Source organism: Mus musculus, chromosome 1 (genome assembly GCF_000001635.26).
Source record: "Mus musculus strain C57BL/6J chromosome 1, GRCm38.p6 C57BL/6J".
Classification (NCBI taxonomy): domain Eukaryota; kingdom Metazoa; phylum Chordata; class Mammalia; order Rodentia; family Muridae; genus Mus; species Mus musculus.
This window is the reverse complement of record NC_000067.6, coordinates 58206453-58233565: the sequence shown is the minus strand read 5'-3', so window position 1 is coordinate 58233565 and position 27113 is coordinate 58206453. Positions and strand designations below refer to the sequence as shown.

The 27113-nt window shown below is 45.6% G+C and overlaps 1 protein-coding gene across 2 annotated transcripts in view; it reads right to left on the bottom strand.

Annotated features, from left to right (window-relative positions):
* The window catches only part of Aox4 (aldehyde oxidase 4), a 58204-nt gene extending 35035 nt beyond the window's left edge, over positions 1-23169 (bottom strand). The window contains exons 1-10 of one of the 2 annotated variants that reach the window (NM_023631.2): positions 22938-23169; positions 20487-20544; positions 16037-16133; positions 13471-13579; positions 11612-11738; positions 9339-9400; positions 5411-5494; positions 4632-4712; positions 2317-2461; positions 1993-2085 (exon numbers count right to left, since the gene is read on the bottom strand). In NM_023631.2, coding sequence (NP_076120.2) covers positions 1993-2085; positions 2317-2461; positions 4632-4712; positions 5411-5494; positions 9339-9400; positions 11612-11738; positions 13471-13579; positions 16037-16133; positions 20487-20544; positions 22938-22991 — 910 coding nt within the window. In that variant the 5' untranslated portion in view covers positions 22992-23169. Of the gene's footprint in view, positions 1-1992; positions 2086-2316; positions 2462-2694; positions 2725-4631; positions 4713-5410; positions 5495-9338; positions 9401-11611; positions 11739-13470; positions 13580-16036; positions 16134-20486; positions 20545-22937 lie in introns of those variants that run through there. The other variant, XM_006496287.2, reaches the window with a different exon arrangement.
* Between the last annotated feature and the right edge of the window lie 3944 nt (positions 23170-27113).

Below are 27113 nucleotides of genomic sequence, written 5' to 3'. Positions count from 1 at the left end.
CATGGGTTTAATACTAAACCATAAAAAAGAGAACCTAGCCTTTGGCACTTTCTGCTTCCTGACTGGGGACACAATGTGACCAGTTGCCTCCAGCACCTGTTCTCATGATTTTTCCTGTTACATGATTGTACCCTAGAATAGAAATCCAAAATAAATCTCCCTTCCTTAATCTTGCTTTCCTTTGGGTATTTTGCCCCAGCAACGAATAAGTAACTAATACAAAAGGATGGCCATCTTGCAGGAATTTTTTTCTCTGCTGGCTCCCTGAGCTCCATGATGTAGCTGCCCTGATCAGCCACGCCTGTCCTGCTGTGATGGAATGAAGTGCTCGAAACCAGGATCCAGCATAAACCTTTCCTCTTTATAATACACTTCTCTCAGGTGTTCTGTCACAGCAATGGAAACCCCAAACAATCCTCAAACATTAAGTCCTGAATCCTTTTTCTCAGTCATAGATAGTCAGGTTTGCCTTGGATTTTAGTACACACTAACCACAGATAATCGAAATTCAATACTTCTTTTGCTTTTTCTGAGTAAATGACCAAATATGGAAACTCTAAATCCCCCACTTTTTTCTGAGACAGTTTTGCTACACTACAGAGCCCAGGCTGGCCTTAAGCCCACAATCGTCTTGCTTCAGACCCATGGATACTAGATTATAGGGTGTGCCAGTACATTAGGACTTCAACTCTCCTTTTGAAGATCATTAAACCAGCAAAGTTTCCACTGTCCACTTGTTCTTCTTCCTCAGTCCTCTCTTCCCTTGGCCTCTCCCCCTTTAAAAGGAAAACAGGAGCAGACACCTGCTTGCAGGCTAGTTTTATCCACGGGTGTGCTAACAGGGCATGATCTCAGAAGTGTTGCCTTACCAGGGCTAATAGGATCCCTAGGGAAGTGACTAAAAAAATATCCCACCATGCACCAAGTACTAATTCACACATTGGACATGAAAAATGTGCACTTATCTATGGTGTTAACATTTCATGGGGGATGACTAGGGAGAGAGTGCTTACTGCTCCTAGGAGAGATGGCAATGAAGAAAAGTTGGAGCAACAGATGCAGCTCTACCGGCTCTGCCACCTCATCTCTATATCCTTACTGCACCCTACCCAGTGACCTCACCCACAAGCCTGGATAGTCTCCCTTATGCATCTTTTCCTGTATCTATATCCATTCATGTAGACATTCCAACAGTTGAGAAAAAATGAATGGGCCAACTGACTCAAGGATCGCATGTTAGAGGAATAGCGAGAAGATACCCAGTTGGCTTCTTTTTCATGCTGGCATTTTTATCTATTTGGGATTAGTGTTTTTAGTTCCTATCACTTATTGATTATCTATTTAAATGTGTTGTTTGGGCATTGGTGGTGGGATGGCCCAGAGAACTTTGTACATTATAAGCATGAAAGACAGAGGCTCTATCCCTGACTTGGGAGGCTGGGGGTGGGGAACTTATTTAGGTCCTTTCATTCTGAATCTTCCATAGGATTTTGGAGACTCCAAGGTATGACCCAGGTCTGTTTTCTAGGGTTGTCGTAAAGACCAAAGAGATAAGACATGTGAACACACTTGGCAACTTGTGAAAAGAATGAAAGAAAAAAATAAAGTTGCTCATGGTTGCATTTTACATTTTAAATTTTGCGGCCAAAATTGTGTGTGTGTGTGTGTGTGTGTATGCATGTGAATTAGTGTGTGTGTGTGTGCACACACATGTGCATGCATGTGTGTGATGCTCCTAAAGAAAAAAATATTTAATCAATTTTTCTATATGTGGCTGAGCTCTTTGACTCTTTGGTATCTTCTTGTTATGGCTTTGATGACAATGTGACTCTCAGTGACACAGCTGAGTGAGGTATTCTGAAGAGTAGTAAGTAACCACGAAGTCACTGTGAATGAATAAGTGAAGTCAGGTGTCCTGTGACATGTCAGTGATTATTACTAGTCCCCCACTGAGCTAAGGCTGATGTCTTATTTGAAACACAAGATGCTTACCATTGTTTGTGGTGTCCATAAGATTTAGTTCTGGAACCCCAAGTGGGGATATAAAAACTGGATAGAATTCATCATTAAATTTAATACCGGGTCCTTAAAGAGAAAAACAGGAAGCAATTAGAAAGAGAGAGCACTGGGTTACTGGTAAGACAGTGTAAAACTGACGATGTATAGAGCTTATTTGCAAAAGGAAAGAAAGGAGTCACTGTAAACGAGCCTGAGTCCCATGAATAGAAACAAGCTGTGCCCACCAAGAGTTTAAAGAGGAGCACAGATGCTTAGGTTAATGGGTCTAAGCTAAACCATATCCGAGATAACACATACCCACTGTGGTGTTCCCCATGACGAGTGGGGCTTCGGGGTAGCTGGCTTTCAGTTCCAGGAGGTCATTCAGTGTCACAGGGATGATCCAGGTGGTCCTCTTCCCTTGGAATGTCAGCCTCCTCTTGTTTGGATCTTCTGCCATTCTCTGCAGAGAAGCAAAGCCACTGTACCTTCCAGCAGCCACATGGTCTACTGGTCACTTTAGCTTTCCCAGGAGACCTAACTTCTAGGGATCAGAAAAGGACGGGCTGAAACTCCCAAACTGATGAGATCACATTCTGCTATGTATCTGCGGGGCATTGGGCTATACACAGACAGTCTGGTTTCCAGTTGAGCTGAGGTCTGAACCCCGGGGCCCGGTGGTGATAATTCACCTACATGGGACGGAAGGAGTTCTGTCATGTCTCCTGGAACTCAAGGCTCCTGTCGAAGTTACCCCTCCCCCCCCCAGCCCCCACAAGAGAAGCATGGTTAGTAGTCATGTAGGCAGTGTCCCAAGCTTCTGACCTTTGGGCTAAACTCCTCCCTAGTCACCTAGCAACAGTAAGATAAAGCAGCCCGCTATAAGCAGCTCCTCACTCTCTCACTCCTCTCCTCTCCTCTTGCTCTCCTCTCCTCTCCTCTCCTCTCCTCTCCTCTCCTCTCCTCTCCTCTCCTCTCCTCTCCCTCTCTTCTCCTCTTATTTCCTCTCCCTCTCTTACTCTCTCTTTCTCTCTAGCCTTTCTTCTCTCTCTTTTGCCTTCTCTCTTTCCCCCTGCCTTTCTATAATAAAGCTCTAAAATCATAGACTGTCTCTGTTCATCTGCGCGTACTCTCGCCTGCGTGGGAACCTCTCTCCCTCAGCCCTCTCTCCCATAACCCTGGGGGTACAGGGTGTTTCCCCAGCCCTACCTCTGGTCAGGGGCTGCCCCTTGTCCACCCCCCGCCCCCCATCGAGTGGGGTCAATGGCTTAGATGCCCACCCAGGGCTGAGTGGAAAGCGTTTGGCAGCCCTCCCCGTCTGCCTGCCTAGAGCATAGGAGGAACTCTGGCCGGATGTGGGCTATTCTCCCTCCCCCTTTCCCCCTGCCCCATTTTAGTTCCCACAGGTATCCATAGGGATACTGTCTATACTTATGAAGTGAGTGTCTGTAGAGGCAGGTGGGGTAGTGGAAGAGCCTTGGTCTGTTGTAGTTCTACTCCAGCCCTGGAGAATTAGAATTTGCACAGGAACCGGCCTCCCGGGAGGAACTGGGTTCCCAGGAGACTTGGCTCTGATAACTTACCTCACCACTAAACCTCCATGTGCACATGGCCTAGATTTTGCTTCTTTCTGTTTATAAATGGCAACATTTCTCTAGGCCAGGTGGAGAGAAGCTAAGAATACGCTTTCCCTCAGTTCTGGTGAAAACTGCAGTTCAGTCCGTTTCCTGGCCTCTGCCTCCTGGGTCTTCAGTATAGCAATGAGCAATGGACTAGAGATTCTGTTCACTGTGACCCAGAGAGACTCGTCTTTGGGATCAGATGATCACTGACTTAAAGAAAAATTGTCACGGAACACTATTCCCTTAAAAATTAAAAAAAAAAAAAACCACCTCACTTGTTATTTGTTTATTGGTGTGTATGTGCGTCTTGTGTGCTGTGTGTTGTATGTCTATGTGTGGGTTGTATGTCTTTATGTACTGTGTCTCTCTGCATGCTCTATGTCTCTCTCTGTGTTACTGTGTGTGTGTGTATGGGAAATTGATTTTCTTTTACAGCCCTGCATACATCTATCTAGTATACATATTAGGTATACGACTTTAAAACACTGACTCATAGCCAAGTTCCCACACTCTCAGGGATAGGAGGCACTGAGTTCTGAGAATCCAGGGGATCCTCTCTCACCTACCATGCTCTCCAGGGCAGAGTCCACACACAGAGCCCAGAGCAGGGGTACCAGCACACTAGAATGTGACCTGAATTATTTCCCTTTTTCACTTTTTCTTTACCACATTGAGCCAGTGGCTAACTGTACAAGCAGCACAATTCCATTGTCCTATGATTCATTTTACTGTCACTTTACTGTTTTACAAATGCCCTTTAAGATACCCAGGAGCACCTGTGTGGCCTCAGGATCCTGAGCTGCCAGGATTCAGCCCAAGAGACACCAAGGTCCAGGCAGCACCACCCCCCTGCTTTGATTATCTATTGGAAGAACTGAACAACTATCTGAGAATGACTCCATTATGGTGAACACACCCCTGTCTCTTAACAACTAGTGCTTGGTGGGTCTCTGGTGTATACAAAAGGGCATGTGCTACATAGTATCTTGAAACAAGAGCAAAGCAACTTACAATCAGTTCAGGAGGAAATATAGGTTCCTGGGATGGGTCAAACGGCTGGAACTCATCTTCATTATACAGTTTAGTACACATCTTAAGAAAACACAGAAGAACACAAATGGAACCTCAGAGTTACGGAGAGACACACAGCAATATTCAGGTATAGCATAATGCCTCCTGACACACTGACCCATAGTGAGATGAGGGAGGCACAGAGCTGAATTGTGTATTCCCAGGACTGATCATTTGCCTTCTGCACTGGCTCGCCAGTATTACTGTGGGTACTTATTTTTATGAACACAAAGGTGCCCGAGGTGGTTAATATTGATTGTCAACTCTAAAGGCTCTAGATTTCTCTAGGAGCAAGCCTTTAGCTATGTCTGTGAGGGAGAGTCTAGACTGGGTTAACTGGGACAGAGAGACCTACCCTGTATATGAGTGTTCATCATCCTATGGGCCTGAGTGCAGACTGAGTAAAAAGAAGAGAGAAGAGAAGAGAAGAGAAGAGAAGAGAAGAGAAGAGAAGAGAAGAGAAGAGAAGAGAAGAGAAGAGAAGAGAAGAGAAGAGAAGAGAAGAGAAGGAGCCAGCACAGCTCCCATCTCTCTGCTGCAGAGGCAGTGTGACCAGCTAGCTGTCTTACGCTCCTGCCACCCTGCCTTCCCTCGACTGCACTGCACTCGCAAACAGACGTTTAATGACACAAACTTCACTTAGTGACTGAGATGAGGAGGTATTTGTATTAATGCTCTTTGGATCGACCCCGACTGAAGCAGGAAAATTAGAGACTTACCTTTTTCTCTCTGCTCTCCAAACACTTCTCATCTGGATCCATGCAGCATTTCCCAGATCCCTTCATTTGGCAAACAGTAGACTTCTTGGGAAGTAACACAGTTTAAGTCAACTCTGTGGTCAGTTTTCTGAACATGCTGACCCAGGCCCCCATTTCTGTACACACACACACACACACAGAGAGAGAGAGAGAGAGAGAGAGAGAGAGAGAGAGAGAGAGAGAAAAGTTTATCTGTTGATTCCTTACTTCTATTTTTTGGCTGACTGGAAAGAGGCCCCTGATACATTTGTGTCTCATCTTGTTACTGATTCTCCAATTCCCAGTAAAACATAGGTAACAAGACTTGGAAATGGCACATGCTTGTAGTCCCAGCACTGGGGAGGTAGAGGCAAGAGGATGATTAGGAGTTCAAGGCCATCCTTAGATACATAGCAAGTGTGATGCCAGCCTGGGCTGTAAAAACCTGGCTCAAAAATCCAAACAAATCAAAATAGGCAAAAACAAAAAAGGAGGGGTGGGGATGTATGTAGCTCAATGGGCAAGCTGATGTGTGTAAGACCTTTGGCTGCAGCCTTATACCACGAACAACGATAAAAAATGCTTAAATCTCTACATGAGTATGGGAGCTCAGGTGAGAAGCTATGCTGCTGTTAAACAACTAGAGAAAAATAAAGGGGACATGCAACTGTGGGGACTTGCAAACTGTCACTCTGGGCTCAGGGGAAGACAAAGGGGATTAGAGTCCATGGGGTCACCCATTGGGGCTTCCCACAGAAATAGAGAAACACAGAGGATAGTGTTGTGGTGGTCAACCCAAGCAGATTGCTTTTCTCTTCACAGGGACGCCTTGAGAAGTCAAGATGCTTTTAAAAGTTTTCTATATGAAAATGAAATAAAACTTTGGTGTTATTTGTATATTATTGAAATCATCATGAATTATTTGGAGGATTCAAATGGCTAATCATTTAATTATAATTTTCAGGACATTGCATGTGGAACCAAAAGGTAATATTTGGGGCTGAATTTGTCAGTTGTTGGCACTATCAATTCATTTTCCTCCTCCCCACTTCTGCCTGCCCTCCCTCCTCTCCCTGTTACTCTCCCTCTTTTTCTAATTTTTTTCTGACGCTTTAGTGAGATAAGGTCTCACACTGTAGCTTAGGCTGCCCTGGAAGTAGCTCACTTTATAACCCAGGCTGGTCTTGGACTTCTGGCAATCCTCCTGTCTTAGCCTTCCAAGTGCTGGGATTGCAAGTGTGTACCACAATACCCAGTTTCATTGTCTGTTCTCATCTCTTGTCACTGTGTAAATGATGCCTAAGGGTGTATGGTAATCCAGAGGCAACGAATGTCATATTTAAAACCAAGAGTCTAGTTTCTGGTTTAGCAAGAGCTAGGCTGGGCATGTTAAATTGGGATAATAAGCCCGTCTTAAATAGTTTTGTTATACTTAATGAGAAAAATCTTACACAGTGTCTGACGCACAGACCTGCTGGGAAAGTGAGAGCCAGTATTTTGAACTCCAAGACCATTTCTACAGAATTAATTTGGGCCTTGGGTACTGGGAGCTGTGCACTGGAAAAGTACTAATTCTTTGTATTTTTGTCTACATTTTTATAGAGATTTTTATCTACAAAGAAGACGATATAGTTTTAGGCTGGACAATGAGAAGAAAGCGCTGTGTCTGTAGGTTAAAAAAAATGGCAAGACACTGGTCACTATTATGATTTACCATAAAGAGCATCTTAGGAATTAAAATTTCCTGAAAATTTTTAGTAGTAGTATAAAATATGTTTCCAATGTTGTTTCATTTTTTTTTCCTGATCAAAGCTCAAATGTTTAATGGCAAATGCCTGCTGTTTCATTTTTATTTTTAGATAAAGTCTCAGGTATCTCAGAATGACCAGAATTTGCTGTGTAGCCAAGGGTGATTCTCTTGCCTCTACTACTCAAATGTTTGGATAGCAGGCACACACTCTAGTGCCTACTTTGTGTGGTGCTACAGTTTTGTGTGTGCCGGGCAAGCCCTCTACCAACTAATCTACACCCTGGTTTCTCAAGAACTTACAATACTTGAAATGAATTGGTATATTTTGAATTATTTTCTATCAACAACAATGATATAAACATAATTTTTATTATGAAAAGTGGATCCCAAGAACCATGTGCTTTAAGACTGCATCTGTATGTGCTGCATCTGCATGCGCTGCATCTGTATGTGCTGCAATCTGTATGCACTGACCTTATTCCCCAGCTTTCTCCTCTGTGGCTCCTCTGTTCTTAGCTTTGAAAGTGACTTGGGATCTTGGCTTAATGCAGTCTTTGCTGCCCTGTGGTTAGAACTGGTTGTGACTGGCCCGCTCCTTCCTGGAAGCTGCCTTTCTGTCCCCACTTTGTTACACTGACCTTTGTGAAGATTCCCTTCTGCGTGGGGCACTGTAGTAGCTCCTACTTTCACTCTCCCATCCCACTGTGCCCTCCGCAGGCTTAACCTTCTCAAGGCTGAGGACTTCCCTGTGAAGGTCTGTGCGTGTGTTACTCCTCATCCAGGAGTAGTGTCTATCTGTTGGCTATCAGCTTTAAGTCTAAAGTCTTTAGCTCCAGACATCATTATCCACCACCATCATCATCAACAACAACATCATCATCAACATCATCATCAACAACATCATCATCATCAACAACAACAGCATCATCATCAACTTTTAAAACCTCAGTCACACCAACTTCTCTCTTTCTTCCTTTTCAATTTTAATCAGAGCCTTGGACATTGGACATCTTTTTGTATTTCAACCAATTCTTTTCCTTGTAACGTTTGCTCTTTCTCCAGCAATCCATGTCTCTAATTCTGCAATTTCTTTTACGATATAGATCAAAGCCTCCTTACCAAGACTTTCTGCTAAGTTCCCTGTCTTTTCTGTCCTCCCCTCAATTCCCTTCGGTCTGTGGTCCTTCAGTACGAATGCCTATCAGATGCATTAAGCTTTTAATACCTGCCTTCTCTCCCCCTGGCTCTTTCTTTCCTGTCCTGGGGGTTGGATTGTGGGCTTCATGTATGCTAGTTAAGTGCTTGTCTATCTTTTGACGTGGGGCAGCACCTCACTAAGTGGCCCAGGCTTCTCTTGAACTCCTCTGGGCCCCAGTATGTCCTCCACTTGAGATTCTCCATCCTCAGCCTTAGTTCCATGCCACAAAACTAGCTGCTTTCATGATCTCCACATTTCATTTTCTTCAATAGAGAACTTGTTTATGGAAACAGTGGAATAAATGTTATAATTCTCAGGAAAGTATCAGATTTGAAGGAATAAATAAGGCATGCTAAGGGTTTAGTTAAAAACAAAACAAAAACAAAACCCAACAACAGTGAGCTACTATACTCATGAGCTCAGAGAGGCTATCTGCACAGCACCAAGCGCACCAGCACAGCACTGTGGGTAAGGTTGGGACTCAGGATACCCCATCCTTCTCAAGGAGCTACAGGCCATTATGTTTGATGGAGAGGGGAGCCATATTCCTCAGTGGTATAGCCACTGGCAAGCTCTGAGTGAGTAACCCCCACTCACATCCATGCAAGCAACCCTAGTTAAAATGCAGGGGGAGGCAGGGGCATAGGGGGCCATGAAGGCAGAAGTGGGGGGTAAGGAAGGGGTTTGGCAGGAGTGGGGGGATAAGGGAGGGTGACACAGGGTGTCTGCATCAGAGATCATTACATACAGGCATCAAACTGGAGAAGAGTACATACACCTAGAAGGGCATCTAGCAACCTCCAGTGGCTAAAAAGGGTGGCACGGAGTTCTTTTAGAGATCGTGACTAAAACAGGCTATTTCATGTCAAAGGCCACTCACACATTAAGCCAACAGAATGTTAACCGGCAGCATTTTAACTTACCGGAGAGACAGAATGTTAACCGACAGCATTTTAACTTACCTGGGAGAATGTTTTCCCGCTTTCTACAATTGGTCGATATCCAGTGCATCGGCACAAATTCCCTGATTAATAATGAATCAGGTCTTAAGGTCTTATATAGAGATAGATTACAGATGTACACAGTGTTTTCAGCAAAATAAACAAATTTTCTTTGGTCTGAAACTCAGCAAGATGCTTTGAAAAAACACTTTCCTTGGAGATATTCTTCAAATAAGAGGTCATTTGATTACAATTTTTTCCCCTTGAAACAGTAGAGAAACCTTCACATTTCCCAACCAACTCTTCTTGCCTTATCTCAGGCCTAGACCCTAAACAGAATGCCCATTATCCTCATGACTTTGTCAGAGCCCTGGAATGAGCAGTTTTTCTTTCCCATCATGATTAGCAGCCTCACTACAGACCTAGAGCAATCGAGTCAGTAGATCACAAACCAACAAATGCTTTCTCTTCATAATGATCTCAGGTATTGTGTCATGGTAATGGAAGGCTGACAGACACAGGGACAGTACTCCAAGGTCCTGGCTCTGTTCTCCTGGGGAATACTCGAGGCAGAGCTGTTCTACATTGCCCAGATCCTGTAATAGGTGTGTTGGGTCACTTAGGAATCTACCTTAGCATGCTTGTTGGATTGTAAGTTCTTGGAGAAGCAAGATTGCCTTGAATGTTCTTGCATCCACTGGGAATCCCAGACTGTATTTGGGAAGTAGCTGATAGTGTTCAATCAGGCAACATTTCCAAAATATGGCCGGAAGTAAGAGGGAAAGCACTGTCCTTACAGAAGCATATGCATCCAGGCATGATGGTCATGCCTCTGACTGAAGCATGCAGGAGGCAGAGGCAGGCAGGTCTGTGGATTCCAGGCCAGCCTGGTCTATACAGGGAGGTTCAGGCCAGCCAGGGGCTATGTAATGAGATCCTGTCTCAAAATTTTTGTATTGTGCAATTTTTACAAACAGTTTGAGTGAAGAGGTCTTAATAACACAAGGAGATTCTCACGTGAATCATACGTGGATAAGCACACACAAAACAGATGTAAGAACTAAAACTAAACAAATAATATCCGTCTCTGGGCCGAAAAGGTGGACAAAGCAGCGATATATTTGGACAGTGGTTGTCTGTCAGTGGGAGGGTTATACATGAGTTTTTCTGTGCCTTTTAATTTGGGGGGGCATCTTCAAAATAGAACATTATTTTTATACTCAGAAGTACACTTCAAATTATTATGTTTCACTACAGTTTTACAAGTTTGGAGCAATGTGTGTGTGGACTGGGCAGGCTTAAACACTCAGAAGAACACCGTGTGGAGTGTGGGTTCTGTGTGAATGCCTTCCTGATTACAGAACGGGGGTAGCGCAGGAAGAATCTGCATACATACACAAGAAGGGCAACATGCTCTAAGGTGGTTCTTTTTGGTAAGAGGGAAAGAAAAGCAGAAAGGATGTAAAGTCAGAATTTTATTGTGGAACTGAGACAAGATGTTAAGAATACAGGAGGCACAGGTTCGAAAGCTTGGGCAGCAGAGAATGCCTTACTTCATAAAGAGACAGAAAGCAGACATTGAGATCTAGTGCTTGCCAGGATCAGGGTGTTTGTTTTGGGCTGCATAATCATCCTGAAGTCTACAATGCCAGAAAAGAGACCCAAAGGAGGACATGACCACTGGTAGGCTGCTTCTGCCTCCATGGACAGCCCCACCCCTGCCCACATCTGACACTAACTGGATTTGGGAGGCTACTTGCAACAATAAGAGGAGGACATAAGTTAGGAAGGGGGCGAGGGCATGGGGGTGGGAGGTGGGGAACAGAAAGGAGGTAGGGGTGGGTGAGTATGATCAGTACACATTGTGTAAACATAAAACTTTTACATAATAGAAAATACTTTTAAAACATTGGCGTGTCTACATTTTATAATAATATACAGTCAATAGGATGCATATGTATTTAAATATGTAAAAAAATGCTCAGGATAATTACACCAAATACACTCTCAAGCTGTCTATCCAGTGTAAGATTATCTGCCTTGTGCCTAGTTTCTGCCCGTTCTCTCACCCTCAGTGCTGAGGAGTGCATGCCTTCATGACTCTGCTCCTGTCTGCTACACTACTCTCCCTTCCCCCAACTAACCCCCTTTTACTAGATCTGTTGCATAGAGTAATTTCTCAGGCAGAAGCCTTGGCATGGGTCCATCAGGCACCCCCTTGCGGTACTCTATTTCACAACATAGGGATGGATATCCATCTTTAGTTCCCTAAGCATTGCTTGCCAAAGCCTCACCTCCAAGAGCCTCCGTGATCTGATCAGGTGTCGGCTCCGGGTGGTTCCTGAGCAGTGTGTAGATGGACATCACCATCCCAGGGCTGCAGAAGCCACACTGGGTGCCGTGACACTTGGCAAGTCGTTCCTGAGAGACAAAGGCACACCATCAGTGCAGCAGGCCTTCTTGTCGTGCATGCTAGCAAACAGTGCAGAGACCAAGCTCGTTGAAAATAACTACAGGAGAATGCTTGTCCCTGGAGGAAGACGACTGACTTATTGAAGCCAGGTGCAATTTTGTATTTTTGCTAACAAAACAAAGTGGGTGGCATAGTAATAGGTATTACTCAAGACCCTTCCTTATCTATAGATCCAGGTTCTCTATCTGTGAAACAGAAAGTATAATTTGAGAAAGAAAATGACCTGGAGTTATCCTCATGCCGTGTTTGTTTGTTTGTTTCAAAAATGAACATTTATCTCCTGTTGTTGGGCTAGTCATGTTTCTAAATCATGCGCATCCATCTTACACGGTGAAAACAGTGGGGAAAGGCAATTTATTTGTTCAGTGTAAAACCCCTAAGCCAGCAAGCTGCAAATGGAGGCAGGACTGTCAGTCCAGCCTGTCATCACTTCTCATTCAGCTGGCTGGCTGGAGTGTGATTCTAGTGTTCTCAGATGGCCATTTCCCCTCAAACTTCACGGCTACTATAACAAAAGCCAAATCCCCTGTAAGTGGCTCCAGAGAACAGACGGATATTATTTTCGTGCTGGGGGGACAATATGGCTGTGTTGGACTTATTGCTGCATTGGCAGTTATCTCTGCTGTGGCATGTATCCTTGGCTGTAGAACCTGTTGGTGTGTTTAACGCTTGGCTTTCCTGGGGAGACAAACCTATACATTTTCTTGGGGAGACAGACAGACCTAAGCATTTTCTTTTCCAATTTTCATTGTAGCTTTGCTACTGTTGCAAATATAATATATACAAACAAAAGGCATCTTAAACCCATCTAGTTGAATTCAGCTGTGGGTGTGTTTAAAGACAATGGGCAGAATGCCTGCGTATTTAAAAGAGGCTTTTGCAGCCCAGGCCAAGCCTGCTCCAGGGCAATCACTAAACAAATGTGACTCTCATCCCAGAAAGATCCCAGAAAGTTAAATCTACTCAGCACAGAAGGAAGCCTGGATATGTAGAGTGATGAGAGGTGAAGACTGGGTACCGTCCACAGAGCATGGCTGTTTGAGCCCATGGCTGAATGATTTGACCATGTCTCTGTTGAGGGCAGTAGACAGTCAAGGAAGCTTTCATGTTACAGCTGTAACCTTTCAGGGAAGGAGTCCTAAGGCAGAAACTTCAGTTTTCTCCATCTACACTCTGCCCTTGAAACTCCCCCAGCGAAAGTTCCTGCTCAAGCATAAGAAAACAACGCTGACTCTTCTTTGACAAGCCTTGTAAATGTGAGCAGCCAGTCTTTGGCATTTGGGAGATGTTGCTGGAGTACACACACACACACACACACACACACACACACACACACACGTCTGAACTCTCATTAGCATCCCATACTTTGCAATAGTGAGACCTGAGGAAGCCTACTTTCTACCAGCTTCAGTTTTCTCCTTCATTTTCTCCTTGAGTCAGACAGCTCTTGTACTTGAGTTACCGGCAAGAATGAAGGTCTCTTGGGTTAAGTAAGATGTCTTACAGTCAAGGACAGCCTCTTGAAGAGATCTCTGAAGAAGATTCCTGGCTATGAATCATGGATGCTTAGAACACTAGAATGCAAAAGCGTGAAGGCTTTCAAGCCCGGAGATCTCAGGAGAACGGACGGCCTATGGACCATGCCTGTACCGCCATCCGGTCCCCACCACAGGCTCTTACCTGCACTGGGTGCACCCTCTTTTTGATGCTCCCCACACCTTCCACTGTGGTAATGGCTGCTCCATGAAGCCAGCAGATGGGCACCAGGCATGCTGTTGCTGGGTAGTGGCTGTGATGGGCTTATGTAAAGAGAACACACTGAAATCACGAGAAACGGGTGAGAAAACTCGGTGAGTTAGTTCAGCCTAGGAGGATGACAGGGCTATATTTCCCCAACCACGGGGAAGATGACTTGTACCACCATGGACTTCTGGACATACCTAAGAAGGAACTTGGCTATGCCAGGCAGAGGAAGCAGAAGAGAGACACTTCCATGTCGGGTTCCTAAGTGATCTTCTTTCATCTATTCTTATATATAGTTGTTCTCCTTTTAGGGCAAGTAAGGAAGTGTTTCTCTTTGCCCTCTGAATGCCTCAACCCGACACAAAGAACTACAGGTAACCAACGAATGCCAAGAGAGGGAGAAATAGTCTTTCCCAGGGAAGAGCACACTGATCTGTTATCCAACACCACATGGTCGGGCCTGAAAACATACATACCAGTAACATTACACAGACGAAACAGGTTATTTTTAGGATTTCATATGTATATATTTTTCCTTACTGCCTTTATTCCTTTTTGATTTAGCATGTGATATGTGTGTTTGTGTGTGTGTGTGTGTGTTTGTGTGTGTATGTTTGTGAGTGTGTGTGTTTGTGTGTGTGTGAGAGGGGGGAGAGAAAGAGAGAGGGGGGTGGGGAGGGAGGGAGAGAGAGAGAGAGAGAGAGAGAGAGAGAGAGAAAACATACATACACATAACAGTAATTAACAAGAAAGGAGTCCATAAATTTGAAAGCAAAGAGAGGCATATGAGAAGGGGTTTGGAGGGAGAAAAGGGAAGTAGAAAATGATGTAATTATAAAATATAATCTCAAAAATAAAGTAAAATAAAATAAAAGTGCCCCATAGGCTCATGTCTTGAGCTCGTGTCCCCAGCTGCCTGTGTTCCTTTGCGGGGCTATGATGGGGGTTGGGTGGTGAAAGCAGGTAGGAAAGTGTGCTTCTGAAGGTGACAGCCCGGCAGCCAGCTTCATCGGTCACCTCTGCTTCCTGATCCACCATGAAGTGAACCCTGCCTCCTGCTCCCTCTGCCACAGAGGTGCTGTGCTTCATCCCTCACTCCTGGGACAGAGGTCTCTGGAACTCTGGCCCCAAATAATTTTTTTTTTCTTCTGTGAGTTGTCCCTGATATATGTCTTGGACACAGTGATGAAAAGTTCAAAAGCAAAGGAACTTTTTTTTTTTTTTTTTTTTTTTTTTTTTTTTTTTTTTTTCAGCAACAGAGAACAAACGCTGGAGAGCTTGTAACATAAGCCAAATAAGTCCTGCTGAGCAGAACATTTGTGGGAAGGAGATGGAGGTGAGAAAGCAAATATTTTGGGTTCAGACTCCATCTTAGAGAACCTGGTCTAAGGTTAAACTCAGTTTAGCTAACAGGCCGGTACCCAGAACCAGTTTCCAGGTTACCTGCCAGTAAAACCTATGTCTAACACTAGGTTCCAGGTTATTCCCCAACAAATCTGCACCCCCAGGTTACAAGCCCACCCCTGACACTTTACTTCCTAACAACTACCAATCAGGAGAAAAACAGAAGTTATGATTATGGTTTGGCTCCCAGAACTAGTAAATTATATTAAAGGCCATATTGACCCCTGTAAGAAATTGGTTCTAATGCTGTCTCAATTCAATTTGGCTCCCAAAGGCTGTGTTCCCAGACACTGAAGATAGATTTAATTGGTAGTAAAGAACGGCCATGCAGCCAGTGGCTAGCCTGGTAGACTGAGATGGGACCTCGGGATTTGCATGGGCTAAGAACAGGGTTGGGGATTGGGGGTGGGGGGGTGGGAGGAAAGGAGGCAGAGATTGCCATGACGGGGAAGAAGAATGACCAGACCTCAAGACCCGTCACCATGTGAGAATCAGGGAAAGTGGCCACACTGGATGTTACCTCTGGGATACTGGAGGGGAGTGTTTGCTAGCTGCAGGAAAGATGAGGTGTCCAGCCTATGAGCTAGCAAAGGCATATTTAAAATTAATCGGTGTATGTGTGTGTGTGTGTGTGTGTGTGTGTGTGTGTGTGTGTGTTTCATTCACTAATCCAGAGGGCTCTGGTGGGCAGTTGGGCATGTGACCTATCAGGAGCACAGAGCAGCTAGCCAAAACTACTGCTACAGGCCCCCCAATCAGATGTGTACCAGACTAGATACCTATTTCTTGCCTCTACAAATACTTGCCTAAAATTGGACTTGGGGGTCCCCTCCCGTTCTTCTGTGTCAGAGACTGTGGTGTGGCCCAAGCTCAAGTGTGAATAAAGAGACCCTAATTAATTACATCAGGTTTGGCTCCTTGGTGGTCTTTTTGGGGTTCGTGAAGGTTTGAAGGTGTAACAGAGGCAGGGTGAGCATGCTAGAAACTTGGAGACAGGAGTGAGTGGTGTATAGGTACAGAAAAAGTGGAGCCTTCCCAGGGAAGCCCCCTTGTCCTTCCCAGATGTGCCCAGAGCATAGCCAGGCAGTGCAAAGGATACTGGATCTTCCTGGTCTTTGGATTATATCTCGACACCATCACAGTGCAGGCCCCACAGCCTCCTGTTCCACAGCTGTACTTAGTGCCTGTGAGATTGACTGGAAGGGAGGGAGTCAAGGAAAAGGGTCGCTTTTGTTGTTACTTCCTTGGGTGCTGATAACAAATAGTGTGTTTTATTGGTCATAGCTGCCTGCTAAAATGATCAGTTCAAGTTGCTACTTACATCTGAGCTCATTGATGAGGAGGGACCGTTCAAGAGCCACACCAGCTCCCTGAAAAGTGGGCCCCAGAGCGTTTCTGAGCATAAGAATTTCCAGTTCAGTTAGGAAGATAGTGAAATTGTGTTTGGGAGCCAGCACAGTGGCAGGCAGAGAGCTCACCTCCTGAAGCCGTGCGTTCCATCCTCAGCTCCCAAAACAGCATTGAACAATCCTAGAGAACTAGCAGGCAACAGGCATTGTGATTTATACTTATCATTATTAATATTTGGGAGGCTGAGGCAGGAGGATTACCGGGAGTTTGAGGACAACCTGGGTAATAAAGGGGAATCTAGGGTAGCCTGGAATGCATGGAGAGACTGTTTCACAAGAACAAAACCAAGAAAGGCAATGGTGTGGCACTCCTAGTGGGTGCAAGGCAGTGTCTGTAGTCGATGCAGAGGTTTCTGCAGGGAACCACACCTATATTTTCCCTGAGTAAGACGCGCAGACTACACAAGCATCCTGTCAGCAGCTCAGGGTGTGCACCCAGATGCAATGTGGGAAAGCTCATGGGTCTCTACAGAACCCAGAGCTGTGGGCAATGGGAAATGGATCTAGGGACCATCACATCTATGGATGCTATAGAAAGCAGTTTGTGTAAAATTTGGAAAAACCCTCCCAGGATGCTTAATTTTCTCCGGTACAGCAAAATATGCTTTCACTTTCTTACGGAATTAGAACGCATCAGTGTAAGGGCTGGCGATACAGCACAGCAGAGGATCATTTGTCTAGCGTATGTGCAGCCTTGGGTTCAACAAAGAATAATAATCATGACTGACTCCTGAGCCAGTGCTATCAAGATCGCTATGTAAGGGGCTTGCATATTTTCTCAAAGAAAGAACAAACGTTGTATGCAAATTCTCTTCTTTAGGCGCATCCAGGAACCTACCAGAGTTGGCTTGGGGCCTTTTCTGGGTGCAGCTTAAAAGGATCTTGGGTGGAGTCCATAATTGGTGTTGGCTGAAGTTAAGAATAATTTTCTTCCTGGAAGTTGCTGCCCTTAATGAGGTGCTGCAATCAGGATACTTTCTAGTTTTTGGAATAATTGGCTGAGGCCTTTGCAGCCTTCCCCAGAAGGCTTTGCACACCAGATGCTGTCCTTAAATTCTGAGTGACAGGAACTCGGGGCTTCCTAAAGGTCCTTTGAGGCAGAGGACTTAAGGTGATGTGAGCCAGGCCTTACTTACAGTGCTCTACTGTGCAGGGCACAGAAGCTGTCCTTTTAAATTTCAAGTCAAGAAGTCCAAATGCTATCTGGCTCAAAGATTCCTTAGTGCCGCCGAGATGGCCAACCCTGCGGTGTGCTCAGAAGTTGTCTTGGATTAATGGGCAGACATCGTGCACAGGGAACATGCCATCAGAGACAGACCTGGTCCTTTAAGGTTCTCATTGCTTGTCTGTTCTTCATTTTCTGTCATATCTCTCCGTTCTCACCTTCAGCTCTTTACATATGCCAACAAAAACCTTGTTTATTTCTCCTAAACCACGATGCCCCCGGGGCCCCTGTTGTTGTTTGGAATACCCTTGGCTCCAACACTTTAGTTTTTTTTCTGAAAAGTTGTCCTCAACCCTCGTCTCATCTGATCCCTCTCCCTCCTCATGTCTGCCTGGGCATCCTTCCCTGTGCTCCACAACATGGCTGTCATCACTTCCTGTGCGCCTGGTGCAGCAGTCCATCACTTCCTGTGCAGCAGTCCATCACTTCCTGTGTGCCTGGTGCAGCAGTCCATCACTTCCTGTGCGCCTGGTGCAGCAGTCCATCACTTCCTGTGCAGCAGTCCCCTTCACTATGATATGGCTAGAGGCAGTGTCTGTCTAGCTTCTGAATACTTAGTGCTTAATAAAATTTGCTATTTGAATAAATATATATAAACGGTGGGTTTATTTGTTTGTTCATTCTTAAGATAGGGAGGCTCTCTTGTGGTCCAGGCTGGCCTCAAATTCACTGCGTAGTTGGGGATGATCTTGAATTTCTGATTCTTCTGCCTCTCCCTTCGGCATGCTGGGATTCTGATTATACACTACCACCCTTGGTGCATGTGATGTCAGGGATTGAACCCAAGGCTTCCTGATTGCCAGGCAAGTTCTCTACCAACTAATGTATATCCATAGCCTCCCAAATGAAGAGGAATTATTTTAAAAATCACAGGGCTGGCTGCGGTGTGAAGGACAAGTGTTTGGGAATGCTCTGAGAGATTCGTGTAGATAGTTTATCCCAGAGCTAAGACCTTAGGGAGATGAACACTTGTTAACATTCTGCACCCTCTGCTGGGAACCTGGGGGTGAGGTGTTTTATCTGGTGTTGATTGCGGCCGTGGTCACCTGGGCATCTGCGTTTTCATCTCACTCTTGATAGTGCTTCATTTTAGGAAGTCTAGAGAAGGCATGGTAGGGGGTGTGTGGGTTTCAGAGCTGATTTTAAAGGGAAGGCAGTGATGGGATTTGCTGACCAATGGTGAGATCTTGCAGTGAGGCACAGGGGAGATGGTGGGATGGGAGGAGGATTTAGATTGTGTGGACTGTGAGTGGAACGGAACTTAGGCCTGTGGCCCTCATCTCCTCACTGGGAGGGGGCTGTAACATGATAATGTAGGGAGTCAGGTTGTAAGGCTTAAGTATTGGGAGGGAGTCTGGAGAGAAAAGTCAGACACCAGGGACGGGCTATTTCTAGAACACTCTTGTCAAGGTAAGACTCAGGGAGTGACAAAGTGTTATTTTAGAAGTGTTAATTGGGATGTAGAGAGACAGAGGGAGGCAGGATAGTATTATCTTGTTCACCGCTGGCTTCCTAGTGCCTGTCACAAAGCTCAGCGTGTGTGTGTGCCCACATGGAGGCCTGAGGCCAACCTTGGTGTCATCACTTTGGTACAGTCAACAATAGTTTTTGATATTTTTCCCCCGATCTCTCACTACTCTAAATTAGACAAGTAGGCTCAGCTGGCTAGTCAGTGAGAACCAGAGATCTGCTGCCTCTGCCTCCCCAGCGGGCCCCACCTGCCTTTTCTATTGCAGGTCCTGGGGTTGAACTCATGTCTTTGTCCTTGCAAGACAAATATATTACCACAACTGTGCTGTCTGCCTAGTCCCAGTGAGCACTTAATTTTAACTTGAAAAATTATTATAGTCTTCTGGGAAGTTACAGAATAGAACAGACAACCCTTTATTTTCATTACGCAGCTCTCCTCAGTTGATGACATCCAGATGACACACACTCTCTCTCCCCTACCAGATGTGGGGGGGAAAAAAGGCAAAACCAAAGAGCTTAGCATTGGTGCTGTAACTCGAGCGCAGCACTTACATGCACTTCTGTGCTTGTGTGTGCAGTTCTATGCAAGCTTGTATGAGATTGTGTAAGCTTGGGCATGAACACCAGTGAGTGATAACCTCACACCATCATACCCAAACACGCATTTGCCTCGAGAGTCTAAATAATCACTGGGGAGAATATGGGCTCGGAAGCCAGGAAGTTGTTTCTAGAGTAAGCACTCCCAGTCTGGTGCTGGGGTGTGTGCGTTGTTTTTTGTTTTTGTTGTTGTTGGTTTTCTTGTTTTGTTTTGCTTGGGTAAAAATGCAGTAGATAAAATATGAATCCACACATCTGTGTCTGAACTCCAACTAGTCTCCATGAATGGAGACAGAGTTGCTTACCTAGAGGGAACGCAGGTGGCTTTCCTTTCATTCTTTTTTTTTTTTTTCTTTTTTCTTGTTTTTGGTTTTCTTTGAGACAGGGTTTCTCTGTATAGTTCTGGCTGTCCTGGAATTCATTTTTTAGACCAGGCTGGCCTCCAACTCAAAAATCCTCCTGCCTCTGCCTCCCAAGTGCTAGGATTAAAGGCTTTCACCACCACTGCCCGGCCTTTCTTTTCATTCTTATTAAAAAAAAAGATTTATTTTTGTTATTTTTATTTATGTGTATATATGAATATTCCCTCTTTCCCTTCTTTCCTCTGTCTGTCTGTCTGTCTGTCTGTCTGTCTATGGTGTGTGTCTGCCAAGACCTAAAGAGTGCATGGGGTTCCCCTGGTGCTGGAGGTGTGAGTTGCGAAGTGGTCATGGGCTGTCATGTGGGTGTTGTGAATTGAACTCAGTTCCTCTGTAAGGCCAATAAGGCCTCACCACCAAGCCCTGTCCCCCACCCCCGCCCCTCTGAGGGTTTCTAGCAGTTTACTGCCCGTCACAGTTAAAGGATACGAACTTTCCTGGTGTAGAACAGTAGATTCTTTTCAGGGTCAGGGTTCTTCTCTATGACCTATATTGCGAAACAAGGGTTGCAGGAAGAGGCCACCATTGGTTACAGCAATCCAATCCTTTGTTTGGAGGACATGTTTATAATGTGGGTAACTTTACAGAACTCTCGTAATGATTTTTGGAACCAAAGGTCTGAAGAAACAGTGACGTTTTATTTCTATGTCTGAATTTTCTATCATCTAGGATAAGCATTTACCTGGAAAGGACCGGGTGGGAAGAGATAGACAGAGAAGACTTGGATAACTCATAGTCACAGAGCGGTGTAGAATTAAGTTAGCCAGTTAGGAGGCTTCCAGACCAGGGCTTTGCTTCTCCTCTCTATATGAATGTGAGGGAAAGCCATATGGCCCTCATCAGGGCTCCACCCTCACGGGGCGCCAGGTGTTTCTTGGCAGAAAGGAGAGGCAGCTTCCCCCAGGCCCGGGAGGAACCCAGCCAGCATCTTTGCTGGGGCAACCAGGCAAGATGGGGAAATCAAGTTAGAATGTAGCTGACCTGGAAGCAGAGTAGCAGGGAACCCAGACACAGAGGGCACTGTCCTCTGGGCTGCTTTGTGCAGAGAATATAAGACCTTGTATTCTCATTGCACTTGAGCAAGGCAAATAGGGTATTGATTCCTTCACCCCACCTCTCACATATCCAACTCTCCTGAAGTCCTCAGAAGTTTACCAATGTAGAGATCAGCCCAACACCCAAATTCTAGACTCTGTCTGCCTCTCCGTCTCTGTCTATGTGTGTGTGGGGGGAGGGTGGGGGAGCTAAGAGAAGAGGTATTACAGAGGCAGAGAACAGGATATTGGCAGGCAGGGGATAATAACACCTATCATCTCTGTCCCGGGATCAAGGCCTGGTGACACTCAAGGCTTGGATTTCCGTCTCCAGCCTTCCTGGTAAACGCTGTACTTTCAGTCCTCCTGTCTGCAGGCCTGCTATAGCTACATGGGTTCACTGCTGTCCCGAGATGCACCAGTCTCAGGCCCAAAGGGCATAGACTATGATGGGTTCCAGAAGAGGGGAGAGATCAAAGCCTGCCAACTACAACGCGATGGTGAGCAGTCAGCATTCCCAGCTGTGTGAAGAAGATCTCGGGAACTGTGTGGACAACAAATCTCTTCTTACTAAGCACACGAAGTGGGAGCGAGGCCATTACTAATCCCCAACACGCAAGTGCACACAGCCCCAGGAGACAACCCCAGGAGAGTAGCAAAGCTCAGGGGTCAGACTGTAGTAAGCACCTGATGCCAGATATGGCTAAGTCAGAGAAAAGCACCTGGCATTCCACCAGCTGTGGGGGATGCAGTCTGTGCTGGACTTCGGAAAACCACCAGGCAGGACCTATGGAATGGCCCTGCTGTGATCTCTCAGCCTCTCACCAGCTCCAACGACGAGGAATCAGACAGAAGGATATTCATGCTGTGTTTTCTGGTTTTTTTTTTTTGGGGGGGGAGAACTTGGGAGAATTGAAAGGTACCCGTGTCCCCATCACTAGGACAAGCCCATGAAAGACCAGCACACTCTGGAAAGCCATGCACTGATAAAGTAAATTTTTTTTCACAGAGGAGCGCCCCAAGACCAGCTCAGTGTCACAGAAACAAAGCAAACAAAAGGGGTCTGCACCTCATACCACTGTTCTCAAATTCAGAATCCAGATGTGCAGGCACACAAACACCACATATGTCTCAAGGAGACACCCGCATCTCTGAGTGGGTATGTGAAAAGTAGGTGGGAAGATATGGGTTTGAGAGGCACAAAAAAAGACAAAGAGCCCCAACAGAAGCCACACCTTGGGGAGTCCGTGGGGTGATGGGCCCTAGTGGACACTGTGCTTCAGTCAAACTGAGCCCCTGGGTCTAAACAAATGAGCCGGTCGTGGCACCACACCATCTTCAGGCTTGCCCCGCCCCCCTTGACATTTTTATAATTTGTCCTAGAAATAAGGAGGCAGTCCTGTTCTGCCTCCAGGGTGATGGTCTGGCTGAGGGGTTGCTATCAATTGAGAGTCATGTGTGGTTGTTTTCTTCCTGTCTCTCTCCTGTTAAAGGGGCATTGGCCAACTGAGGTGGGGCACATTTCCAGGTGGGGTGCATTTCCAACAGGCGCAGAAGGAACGACCTGTCAGCCGCTCACCCCTGCAGCGTGCTGCTGGCCTTGTCGGAATTCACGCTTGCACCGCGCAGCAAATACCAGGTTCTTTTTCTTACTGTTTCCGATGAGAGAACGAAAAGCAAGCAGACATCCCACATTTGCATATTTGATGCCAAAAAGGGAGTTAACAATCCATGTTTAAGATTGTGCCACTGCTAAAAACTAGGAGATGTACCTCAGTGAAGAACAGTAAGCCTGACTTTTGCCCTCTGTGAACAAAGAGCCAGGTTAGTCACATCAGAAACTTACCTTTTTTCCATTCACAAAAAAAATCAGCTCGTCAGACTCGGAGACGGAAGGCATGGTGTCAATGGGGAGCCAGAAGCACAAATTTGAAACAAATGCCCTACCGACAAGGGTATCTGCTCCTCTATCTCATATAGCAGCACTGTAACTTGGGCACCTGCAGTCCCGGGGAAGCCAAATCGGCGGCACAGCCCAACACTGGTGATTTATAGTCAGCCCTGCCTGCCTAGCCCACAAAGGCTTGGCAGCAGCTCCAGCTTCTCTTTCTGGCACGAGTGAGTCAAGAATTCACGTGACGTTTTGAAGTCTAAAACTGGTTTGTTCATGTTGGGTTTAGACTCCGGGGTTCAATTATGAAAATCGAGTTTCAGGTGGATGATTACGAGTTACACGAACAAAACGAACCCGCCTGTAAATCGGTACCTTGCTGTCCACACCAGCGCGAGTGATTCCTGTCTCCCGTTTTTCTTGTATTTAATTACAAGGGAAGAGTCTTTCGTGAATGTGATGAAAGACAGCAAATGCATGTTTATTTTTTTTTTATTAATTCATTTTATGTGGTTAACTCATTTATGCTATTAGTTCATTTTGTGTGGGTATTTTGTACGCATGCCTGTGTTCCACGGGTGTGGCTGGTATTCACGGAGGCCAGTGAGGGCGTTAGATTCCCTGGAGCTGCAGTTACAGATGGTTGTGAGCAAACATGTGGGTGCTGGGAATCAAACCTGGGTCCTCTGGAAGGGCAGCCAGAGCTCTTAACTGCTGTGCCATCTCTCCAGCCTCCTCAACTGTGTCTTTAAGGCTTGACTATAACAACCAGCATGCACACTCTCTCTTCTTCATCTTTTCTCTGCTTACTTGTCTAGAACTCCTCACATTTGAGGATTTTAAGATTCTCATGCTCAGCAATACCCTAGGTACAAATGTACTTGAAACCACAACTATTCACTCAGGTTTGCTGTGGGCTGGAGGCTGTTCTTATGGACTGGGAATTATGGAGCACCTCAGGAGAGCATCATAGTCACCATCATCACCACTACCATCATCATCAGCATCATTATCATCACCACCACTACCATCATGACAATCATCCTCACTACCACTACAACCACCACCATCACCACCACCACCATTACTTTATAAATAAGAAAAATGAGACATCAAGATTTTAAGTGACTTGCCCAAAGAGCAGGGTTGCCTTGGAGCCTACAACTTTTTTTCTGAGATATAGCAGAATCCTGGTGGGGAGTGAGGCCAAGGAACAGTTTTGCCAATTTCTGAGGACCTTGGAGCCATCAAGAGAGGTGTCATGAGGCTCCTAATAGGGAGGGAAGGCATTTGGATTAGAGCAGGGGTGATGGGCTGCATTTCAGGATGCCCAAGGCTGCTATTGAGTATGGTGGGAGCAGATGTCCCAATGGGTGTGATGTTGGCTTATGAGAGAGGGGAGCTGCGCTGCAGAGACCAGCAGCTGCCTAGTGAGATTTTCAAGTTCCATCTGCACAGGTTAAGTTTGAGATGCTAACACACAGTCACACAGTCACACAGTCACACAGACAGACAGACAGACAGACACACACACACAGAGCAAATAGGGCTGTGATGGCTGTTGGATATTCAAGGCTGCATTGTCTTCCTTTTGTCTTGAGCAGAGCAGGTGCTCAAGTCTGGGGCCAGTTTCCAATCCAGCCTCCTGTCACCAAGCTCATAGTTCCGACGTCACCATCTATCTGTCTTCACCTCTGCCTGCTGCCTCAGTGGTTCCTAGAGGCTTCTGCTCAGTGCTCCTTGCCTGTCCAGAGATTTGAAATGCAAGAAATGATGTCACCTCAGGAAATGGACAGTAGTGTGGTGGGTGGGGTAGGGAGACAACAACTAAGTAGTTTGTTTAGTTCTGAGGTTCTGAGGGCTGGACTATGTCTTGTCTGAGCAGTCACAAAGGAGACACCCACCAAGAAGATGCATGAGAAAAGAGAATGTATAGTGGCCTCCAAAGAAGATGAACTTGGCAGGTTAAAGCCAAAGAAGCACAGGGTACCTGAGGAGAGCAGGTGTGAGAGGGAGATGCAGGGGTGAGGCAGAGATGTGGGGTTGTGACTGAGACAGAGATGCAGAAGTGAGACAAAAGCCCAGAAAGTTTCCATGTAGGATACAACATAGTGTGATTTGAAGTCAGCCATTCTTGGGCTGGGGCTAAGTCTCCGTTTATAAAGTGCTTGCCTGACATGCATGAAGCATAGAGTTTGGTCTCCAGCACTCTGTAAACTGGATATGATAACAGATTCCTGTAATCCCAGCACTCAGGAGGCAGAGGCAAGAAAATCAGGAGTTCAAGGCATTCAAGGTTAGCTGGGATACGGAGATACTGTCTTAGAAGATGAAGCTGGAGAATTGGCTTAGCGATTAATCATGCTTGTTACACTTTCTAGAAGACCCAATTATTGACCCTACATGAGCAGGCTTTTAGCCACTTTTAGCTCTAGGGGAGCTCCAGGAGATCTGTTGTCTTCTTTTGGCCTCTGTGTGTCCCACACATACACGACACATATATGACACACAGAGGCATATTCATACACACAAATACAATCAATTTCAAAACAAAAATTCTTACTATCCTATTGTATACAGAGAGAATTATGGCTGGTACTGCCGAGTCAGATCTGAAGCCATTTCTGTACACTCCAGTCTAGAGGTTACACTAACCTAGACTAGGGTATGAAGTGGTAAACAGAGATAAGGACAGAGAGAAGAGCTTTTGTATGAAATTTGGGGACATATCCAACCTGATCAGCTGACAGATTAGATAAAAATGGGGTAAAGAGTAGACGAGAGGAATCAGGCATGAACAGATGAGTCAGGCAGTATCAATGGCTGAGATGGGAAGTCAGGAGTGGGGTGAGAGACAACACTGGGGCTTAGGGAAAAGAATCAAAACTTTTGGATCTAGACAGTTTAAGTTGGTTTTCTGAGTTTCAAGAGTGCATGTCAGTGGAATACAGGGATCTAGGGGACAGCAGAGACTCCGGACCAGAGATGCTGACTTAATCAATCATCAGCTTATCAATGGTATTAGCACAGGCTCCTTGGGGAATGGTAATGTACTAAGAAAAAGCTCTATTTGCGCTGTGGCAAGAGAATGCTGTAGATGGCTGGGCGTGCTATTCCTGCAATTGCCTTGCCTGCCCTGTGAGGTCAGGAGGGTATGCTATCCCCCTGCTTCCAGAGGAGGCTCTGGACAGTCAGGCTCAGGCCAAACAACCCTTTGGTACCTTTGGCAGTGACACCAGAAAGTCAGGCTCTCTGGACAGGGTGCCTCAGACATGAGATGGAAGTTAAATGTGTGTGTGTGTGTGTGTGTGTGTGTGTGTGTGTGTGTGTGTGTGAGAGAGAGAGAGAGAGAGAGAGAGAGGATAGGAGGGAAGGATTGGGAGGAGAGAAGAGAGAACAGAGAAGAGAGACCGTGGTTGGGATGTAAAGTAAATTAATTAATTAATTAATTAATTAATTAATTAGTTAAAACCATGTCAGGACAATGCTTTCCCCTAGTTTTTATCTGTTGAGTTTTCTAAACCAGAGGCTTTGAAATTCTGTCACTGACTGGATTGGCTCAGATTTACCACGGCCCAAGCATAGGAGGACATGGCGCATGACCCTGCTGAGATGTATTAACAATGTCAAAGCTGAGAGATTTCAATGCTTGCTTCAAGCAGGTGGCATAGTGGTGTTTCCCTGATGGTCAGCAGTGTATACATCTAGGACACTAACTGCTCTGGAAGGCTGGGAAGTGCAGAGTCCTGCGTGAGCCCCCAGGCTCTTGGTTCAAGGTCATAACAACAGTGGTGCTTAGCTCATTCTTAACATGTGAAACTTGCAACTACAGCTTGAACTTGGATTTTCTTGAGGTCTTCTACTGCCAGTGTAGTTGAGCCTTGTTTTCTGTCATGACAGGAAAGATACCCTCACTGTGAAGAGAGTTTGGTAGTCTGGAGATCGAGATCTCAGCCGAGGCCTGCCCACAAGAGTCTGAAATCAGCACCTGTCCAAACATTTAACATTTGTCCATATGTGACAACATAGGCAGAAACATGTCTATGACACAGGCTTCTTGAGACAACTATTCGAAGTATTGCTTTCCTTAAACAATATCGCTATAGCTTTCATACATACTTTACAATATGT